At 41.2% G+C, this 9,008-nt stretch overlaps 1 protein-coding gene across 3 annotated transcripts in view; it reads right to left on the reverse strand.

Moving 5' to 3' along the window:
• The window catches only part of MICU3 (mitochondrial calcium uptake family member 3), a 93,317-nt gene extending 85,843 nt beyond the window's left edge, over positions 1-7,474 (reverse strand). For all 3 annotated transcript variants that reach the window (XR_010838429.1, XM_067022420.1, XM_059049431.2), the window contains exon 1: positions 6,803-7,474. Coding sequence is in view for 2 of the 3 variants with exons in the window: in XM_067022420.1 (XP_066878521.1) it covers positions 6,803-7,192 (390 nt within the window). In the remaining variant the exon portion in view is untranslated. The remainder of the gene's footprint in view (positions 1-6,802) is intronic.
• Positions 7,475-9,008: the final 1,534 nt, after the last annotated feature.

Consider the following 9,008-nt stretch of genomic DNA (forward strand, 5'->3'; position numbering starts at 1 on the left):
AATTCCAGAGATGGAGTTAAGTATTAAAATTGTTAAAAGGCAAACTAGTGAATGGGAAAAAACAACCCAGATGGAGTCTACTTTTCCAATTTGGAAAAATAATTCTCTAATGAGCAAACACTATGCCACTCTAAATTAAATGATACAGCACTAAAGTTCCATATTTTGCTTAGCTTATATAATCTAGTAATATATCAAAGTATAAAGGAGTAAAGGGATACTTAAAGAGGAAGATGAAGAAAACAATATGTCTAGAAAATCCTACTTAGTATACAAATGACTAGGTGTTTTCTTTAATGCTACATAATGCCATAAATAAAACTTGTTCAATTTTTTAAAACACATTTTTTCCAACACGGGTGTGTTTACACTACACAGAATAAAGTTACTCAATTCTCAGTGTTTGGCACATACTTACAGGAAATCAGAATTAGTATTAGTGAGAATTAGTACTGTCCAGTTTAAACTTGCCCATCAAGTTTAAACAAAAAGAATAAAATCTGGAGTGTACTATAAGTTAGGTGCATTTCCTATGTAAGTTAAATATTACATCATGGGTAAGAAAGTACTGATTAAATCATATTAGTAACATTTATACATCTCAAAAAAAGAGATAACATAAACAAGAATTAGAACAGCAAAAGTTGTGACCAGGTAAAAATATTCATCGAAAAACTTCTACATTTCATGAGCAAGTTAAAATCTCATTTTATCATTTAAAAGCTCATATTTAAACTTGCAAATACTAAACATGAGCAAGTTTAAAAGTTTCATGGTTTTCTAGTGTTTTTTTTTTTTTTTTTTTTTTTTTTTTTTTTTTTGCGGTATGCGGGCCTCTCACTGTTGTGGCCTCTCCCGTTGTGGAGCACAGGCTCCGGACGCGCAGGCCCAGCGGCCATGGCTCACGGGCTCAGTTGCTCCGCGGCATGTGGGATCTTCCCGGACCAGGGCACGAACCCGTGTCTCCTACATCGGCAGGCGGATTCTCAACCACTGCGCCACCAGGGAAGCCCTCTAGTGTTTTTTAAGTGTCTATGTCGATCCTCTACTCTCCCCCAAATCTCTGTCATGGTGACTCCACAAATTTCTACTCTTTTGCTCCCAGAAGATGACATCATCTTCTGGTTCACAGAGAAAATAAAAGCCATCAGGCATGAACTCCTTCGACTGCTTCCCACTAAACATATATGCTCTCTGCCTCCTCCCAGCCCTTCCCCCGTCACACTGGAAATGGCATCTATTATCCAAGATTAAATTCTTCCCTGTACTTTAACTTTCAGCTCCCTTCTCCACCTTAATCCTTGGCAAATCAATTATCCTCTATTTCCTTGGGGTTTAGTGTTCCTCTTCTTTCCATGAGCAATTAAATTATATTCAAGGGTCTTTCATTAAGAAAAAAATCAATTCTACAATAGTAGTCCTTGGAGCTACTGCCCTCTTTTCCTCTTCATGGCCAAATTCATGAAAGGGTTGTCAACACTTGCTTCACCTTGTCCACCTCAGCTTTTCTTTACCTTTACTCTCAGCTTAGCCAACTGTAATGTGATTTTCACCTTCAAGATCTCACCAAGATCACCCATGACCTCCTTGTTGCTAAAACCGTTGAACACTTCCCATTTCTCGACTTAGCTGACCTCCTCTCATAGCGTTCACTCTAACTGAATACTTATTTGAAGTGCAGTCTTTTGTTGGCTTCCACAACTCTCCTGGCTTTCTTTATTCTGTCTGGATCTCAGCTTTTTGCAGAGTTCCATTTCTCTGTCAGTCTTTTAAAACGCTGATGCTCACCAGGGCTCTCTCCTTAAGTGCTTTTCTCTTGTTCTACATATTCCGAACAACATCATCCATTCTTACGACTTTTAACACTGGATGATTCCCAAATCTGTATGTATAATACAGATTTCTCTCCTGAGCTTCTGACCTATGCATCCAGCTGGAAACTTCCCTTCATTTGTCCAAAGATACCTTGATCCACTGTGCAAGTTAAAAACTCATCACCCATGTCCACTACCCCTGTTTGTTTTTCCTGAAGATCTGGTCTCAGAGAATTACTGCACAACCCACCCAAGTCACCCAAGACAAAAACCTGAATATCATCCTAGACTCTTCCATCTCTCTCATCCCTAAAATCCAATCAACTACCAATCCTGTTGATCCTACCTCCAGAATCTCTCTCCAATCCAGCAACTTCCAAGTGCTTCACTGCCATTTTCCTAGTAAAGCCATAACTATCTCTTGTCTAAAGAAATATTATTGTTAATAACTGCTTGACGTGGGAATTCCCTGGTGGTTCAGTGGTTAGGACTCTGTGCTCTCACTGCCAAGGGCCTGGGTTCAATCCCTGGTCGGGGAACTAAGATCCCACAAGCTGCATGGTGTGGCAAACAAACAAAGAAACAAACAAACTACTTGACATGTATTTTTTTAATTAAAGAATATGGAGAACTATACCCTCTAACTTTCTCACCTAAGAGGCCACAACATCTTACCTGGCTACCCTGTGACAAATAAATCTACCAGATTCTACCAGGAAACCAAAAGAGGGGATCACCTAATTTAGCTTCCTATACAACAAGGTTATTCTACACAGAATTAACCTGTCTCCAATTTCACATCTGTGTGACTCCCCTCATAAGACTCTTCTACATTTACACATCTGGCAAATTCTTCAATATTCTGGGAAAGAATGAGCATTACCTCAAGTCTCAAAATGTGCTGCTTTAAAAAGAGGTTAGAAAAGGTATACAGTGAAAGAAACTTACCAATGCATAATTATTGGCAATTATAGAAATATACAAAGAGATAAAAAGTATTGCTCTCTTTTCCACTTGAGAGTGAAACTAAACTGATTAAAGCTTCTTAAGATGATCAAACCATAAAATAGATCATGCGTTACATATAATAGGTAAAATACTGGATTAAAGTATGTTAATCAATCTAGTAGATTTTAAAATTTTTGAACCTGAACCAGAAAGGCAGTTCTGGAACCCAAATTTTTTCTCTAATAAAAATAATGCTTTAATGTTAAAACTGTAGGGTTCGAAACAGAATCTTGTCAACATCTCTCTATAACATTAATAAAGTTCAAGGCCACATTTACTGAAAAAATTTTGGCAAGCCAAACCTGCACAATTAAAATAAATACAATGTCACGTGACTTGGTCTCCCGAAGCCTGGAATTTTGACCTTGACTGATGTCTTCCCATTTCTAATGCTATAAATAACTACTTTAGCTGAACAAAATATGAAACTATTAACTCTCACAGAATGTGGTTGTGTCTTGTCAATGTGTATGTCTCATGTAAATATTTAGCATGGGCTCATTCAGTCGACAAGTATTTATCTTGTGCCTGCCCGGGCTAGGCTCCATAGCAGGCAATGAAGACATACAGGTGATCAAGACAAACACAGTGCCACTCCTTAAAAGACTAAGAAGAGAAGACAATTAACAAACAATGGCAAAACGTCATCATCTGGGGCTACAGGATAAGCAGGGGTATTTTAACAAATCTACAGAGTTAGGGAAGGCCTTCTGGAGGAAGTTCAGAGGCAATGTCTTTAAAACAAAAATCTGCAAGGCTACGGTAACAGAACTGCATGTCTGTAGGTTACTGCTGTTCATTCCCATCAGTTATATTATTCTCAAAACACGTACAGGTTAATTTATATGCTAGGTTTATGTTCAGTATAAAATGCAGCTTTAGAGGCTTTATAAATCAAAGGTTCTTAGCTATAGTTTGAAACATCAAAAGGAATCACTTTCTACCACTTCAGGGAAATCAAATAAGCATAATAAATGAGGAGGCAACCCAGGTTTAAAATATTTCTGACAAATGGCAGATTGACCTCATGAGTTTCTTTGAACCCCTTCCTCCCCTAACCACATTAAAATCCCAGTAAATGAATCTTTCAAAAGGTGTAAACATACGAGAACTAAAAAAGAAAAAAGGAGAGGAGACTGAAACACTCAAGAGAATTCATCAAATTTTTATAAAATTGAAGAGCTGGAGGAGTGATAATTGACCTAGGGGAGCGGACACACTACCTGGGTACTGTGGAGGAGGAGACCAAGTGGAAGTTAGCTGATTTTCAGTACAGACCTCAAAGAAGATAAGACCCAGGGAACACAAGTTACTGTGGAGGGAGAGTAAGTGGTGGCGATAAAAAAGAGGATTAGATAACAATACGTAAGTCCATCACTGGACACTCCCCCAGCATACATGCTCTCACACATATGTGCACCTGTGCCCGAACCGAGAAGATTACTGTTCCTCTCACCTCACCTATTCTTTGAAGAAGTGCAATGACACCAGAGAAAAAGACTTATTAAATACTGACATTTGGATGCCACTCTAATGAAAAGCCCAGGTTAGCAAATGAAAAATCATGCCCATGTACAAACAGCTTCTGAGTGGCTCTCAAATACACATAGGTAACAACCACAGATAAGTGAGGAAAACCTCCAAAATGAAAGTGAGAGCTTAGAAAATCAAACAGGTATTAAAAAAAAAAAAAAAAAAAAAAAAAACCCTGGAAGAAACCACACAATACATGGAAAAGAAGACAATTTTTAAACACCCTATAATTAATACCCTTATAATAAAAAGAGAAATTTAGCAGCCATAAAACAAAATACAATGAACACATGAACATCAGAGAACACAAAAATAGTTCTTTGAATTAAAAAACTAGAATAGCTGAAATAAAATATTTAATAGGAAGGCTAGAAGATAAAGTCAAGGATATCTCTCAAAAAAACAAACAAAAAGATGAAAAAGTCAGAATTTAAGAAAGATTAAAGTTTGAATTAAATTAGGATCTGTCAGGAGGTGTAACTTCAGAGTAATAAAGATTCCAAAAAAAGAAAATAGAGAAGAAACTGTCCAAGAAATAATACAAGAAAAGTACAGAGAACTTTCAGACGTGAATTTCCATATTGAAAGGACCCTCAAGTATAAGGCACAGTAAATGAAAAAATGCCCACACCAAAGATCCTTATTGTGAAGTTTTCAAACACCAGGGATAAAAAGAAGATTATAGAAGTTTTCAGGGGGGGGAAACGGTAAAATACAAAAAGGAATAATGATCAGGATGTACTACTGGAGACTTGGCAAGGGTAAGACATGATTTCAGTATTATTTGACTTTTAAAACAATGTACAGCAATTTTTATAAACACCAGGCAATAATAATGTAATTAAATAATAGACAATAGGTAAACAAATGAATAAAATAACAATAAAACCAATTTACTGAATGCTCACTACCTGCTAGGGGTGCCATTCAAACTCCTTTAAATATATTAACTCTCATAACTCTATGAAGAAGACACTATTAACCTCATTTACAGATGAGGAAACAGGCATTGAGAGATTAAGTAATGATACATCTAGGAAGTGGTAGAGCCAGAGTCCTAGCTTTCTGAGTGTGGTCTTTCAAAAACTGCATGATACTGTCTCTCAACTTTAAAAGTAAAATTAATTTTTAAAAAGAAGAAAAGAAAATACCATTTGAACGTTCACTACCATCCTCATCTGTTCCCAGATAACTATGGTTGATTAAAAGTTCTGACTTGGTCAATCAGGACACAAGCTTAATGTGTGTGTTTGGGGGGGGGGATGAAGGTTGAGGGTATTTGCTAGTATTTTAAGTATTCATTGTATAAAAATACTTTATGCTATGTATGTGTGATTTGCTGCTAGAAGGTCGATAAAATAGATTCCCTGCCCTACATACAACAACAATCTCCAAAAGAACTGATGCATTCACATCAGATCACCACTGCGTATTTGGGCAAAGAATAAAGGGTATATAAATCTCATTAAAGTTAGAAACAGAATAGCTGCCTCTTTTCCAAAGTACTGTCATCTAAGCCCCTCACACTCTTCTTGTCTTGCAAGAAAAATTTCCCTAGATGATTTCCTAGTCATACATGACTATTAAATATACTTATAAGACAAAAACTTCATGCCCCTTCACTCACTCTTGCCTTACACTCACCTTTACCTTACATTATCAACTACATAATGAGACTTGAACATTGTCAGCTGAAGTTCCTCTGCAGGAGTTAGCTTCATTCAGTTCTCTACTTTCCATCGTCTCACTGTCCCTACTTAAGAATATCTGGCTTTAGTGGGGGGGGGGGAAATTAGAGAAATATACTCTTTTTGAATAATTTTTTTTCTTTTCCAATCTGGTGGCATCTTCATTCATTCTTTCTGACCTATGATAAGGAGGCTACACAGTTTTGCCATTTCCTTTCTTGGGACTAATAAATTTCCACACAATAATGTCTAGGCTTCTGGGACCTCAGGCCCTCCTTCGGTGCGCTCCTACTGCACTGGACCTCCTCCATCATTTGCTGTTGCATGGCCCCGCCTGGGAGTCCTTTCTCTCACATATGCGGCCTTCCTCTTTCTGCCTGTCATGGCTTTTACTTCTTCTGCGTAGCTTTTTGGTTTTATTTTGTCGTGGGTTTGGGTTTTGGTAGATAGGTGATGACTGCAGCAACCTTTAAGATCCTGATGTGATGCATCAAGACATGTGATGCATCATGTACGTCTTCCCAACACCTGGGTGAACAGACCCGGGGCTCCCTGGCCTAGAAGATTTCGGTCTGGCTCACAGGACGTCCCGATCTGTAACCGCAGTCACACTGCGACAACCCCCAACGTCCGGCCTCACGCGCGCCCTGCACGGATGTCACACCGTCCCTCCCAGCGCTCAGGTGTAGCACCTGGCGGTCCTAACCCCGAGAGTCACCTGCGGGCCGGCCGGGCGCGCGCAGGTGCTCACGCACATACCGTCTCCTTGGCAGCGGCGACCGGGATGGGAAGCAGCCCCCGGCCGCGGGGCGGTTCCTCCGGCTCTGCGGCCGCGCTCTTGGACGGGAGCCAGGGGGCCGGCGCCCGCGCGGAGTCGGCCCTGGGGTCCCCATACAGCTGATAGCACACCAGGCCGACCAGACCCCCGCCGGCCGCGGCTGCGATGCTCAGCTCCCCCCAGCGCCGCCGCCGCCTCCAAGCCGCCTCAGCCACAGCCCCGTCCTCCTCCTCCCGGCAGAAGAAGGGCCGGCCGGGAGGACCCGGGGCTATGCCCGTAGGCCGCCCGCACGGCCCGGGGAAGGGATGGGGAGACGAGGGCGGAGGCGGGAGCCGAGGCGGCGGCCGCAGAAGCCTCCTCAGCGCAGCCATAGCGCGAGCTGCCCGCACCGGAGCTAGGAGAGGGCGGACGGGGCGGTGGAAGGGGACCCGAAACCTCGCGAGAAGTTGGTGCGCGGAGGTTCGCTGCTGTCCGAGAGCGACCCCTACAATTGCGCGGCCTGGGGTCCCCTCCGGACGGCCTTCAGCTGGGGAACCGGGGGTCTGTGGCTGGGGATAGCCTTGGGAGGAGGGGGCGCAACAGGCTGCTCCACGGACCCGCGTTCCCAGCCCAACCCTGCAGTCATAAATAACTGCGCCTCCCTCGGGCGACACCTGACTGCGCGAGAACCCAACACCGCAGGCGACAGCCAGGTCGGCGGAGCTGAGCCAAGCTCTCGGGGGCGCGGGTGTCGGGCGCCCCTCCGCTAACGTGACCCTTCGCCTCTGCTTTGCTGGGTGGGTCTCGAATCATCGGTAATGCCCCTCTAAGAAAGTCACATCCCTTAATGGTATCCTGATCTTCTGATACGAGGTCGGGAATAATTTGGAACGGTATCTTCGGGTGTACAACAAAAATGAGATATAAAAATGTGGCTCGAGTCATAAAAATAGCAAATTAAGTAAAAGGATTTTTTTGACTACATGACAGCTTCTTGTCTTTTGATGGGGGAAGGCTAATGCTGTTTTTTAGTTACCGTTAATATGTTTAAAAAACATTACCATACCAGTGGCGTGACTTAATTCAATAAAACAGAACTGTCTTACTTTTGGGGGGAAGTTGTTGATATAAATAATCGGTAAGTGTGTTGTGCCATTTTTTTAAATTTTTGTTATTCCTATACTTGTTTGTTTGCTACACTTTATGAGAAAGTGTTTATGACATTCTTATCAGTTTCCTGCCCCTGAACCCAGTTTTGGTAACTTAGTTACCTAGCTTTGGTCTTTATATTCTGGAATGTTTCCAGGAGCCGTTAAAATATTCTGGGTCTAGGGATGTGCACAACTAAATTTATTAGTCTCAAATGGGCTGCGGTCACAAGGGGATTAGATCCTGCCAAGTCTTATGAAAACTAAGGGCTTTCAGAGGCAAACAAAATGAGATTTTCTGGCCCAAGTCCTGCTATTGGCTCACTAACCCCTTGCCTATAAGTAATCTATCAGATACACCTCAGTTACATCTTGTTTTAATATAGGCTAATGGAATTTTCCTTTCTTAAAGCCACTAAAAGTGATAAACAGAAAAAGCCTCTATAACATGAACGGAATGTGTCTATTTTAGTATGCCATCTCTGTATTTCTTTTACTTTCAGCCTGTTGGTTTTATATAACCAGTGCCTCAGGAAGACTCAGTGGTAGCTCCTTGTTTTATCACCAAGATTCCTTCAATTTCTGTCTTCTCTGAATTCTGGAAAATTCCCACAGAAGCATTTATTCTCTGGATCTACAACACAGTTCTTCTGGCACTGTTTACTTTGAGCTGAATACAATTTCCGGATTTTCTCACAAATTTCCGACATGGCCTAATAGCAGAATTCTTGGACAGGCTGATGAATTTTTATTAGCTGCATATTAAAAGCCAAGTGGCTTAAAAAGAATTAGGGAGTTAATACAATAAGGTATTACAGTTAAGGAAAATGACAGAAATTCTCCATCTAAGATGATTTCACATATCTATCTATATAATTTCTCTCCAGTTTAAAAAAAAATTAATGTAGCTCCTGCAAGCCATTTTTTTGGCTAGAAACCAGGTTCTGCCATGAGAGGTGCTGGGTTTAGGTTCGCCGAGTACTCAAAGCTTTGGATAAAAGGTCTCTCTACATGCAGAATTTATTCTAACTTTCCTCAGTACCTCTCTTCTAAAAGCTAA

The sequence above is a fragment of the Kogia breviceps genome, chromosome 20 (assembly GCF_026419965.1).
Source record: "Kogia breviceps isolate mKogBre1 chromosome 20, mKogBre1 haplotype 1, whole genome shotgun sequence".
In the NCBI taxonomy this organism is placed as follows: Eukaryota; Metazoa; Chordata; class Mammalia; order Artiodactyla; family Physeteridae; genus Kogia; species Kogia breviceps.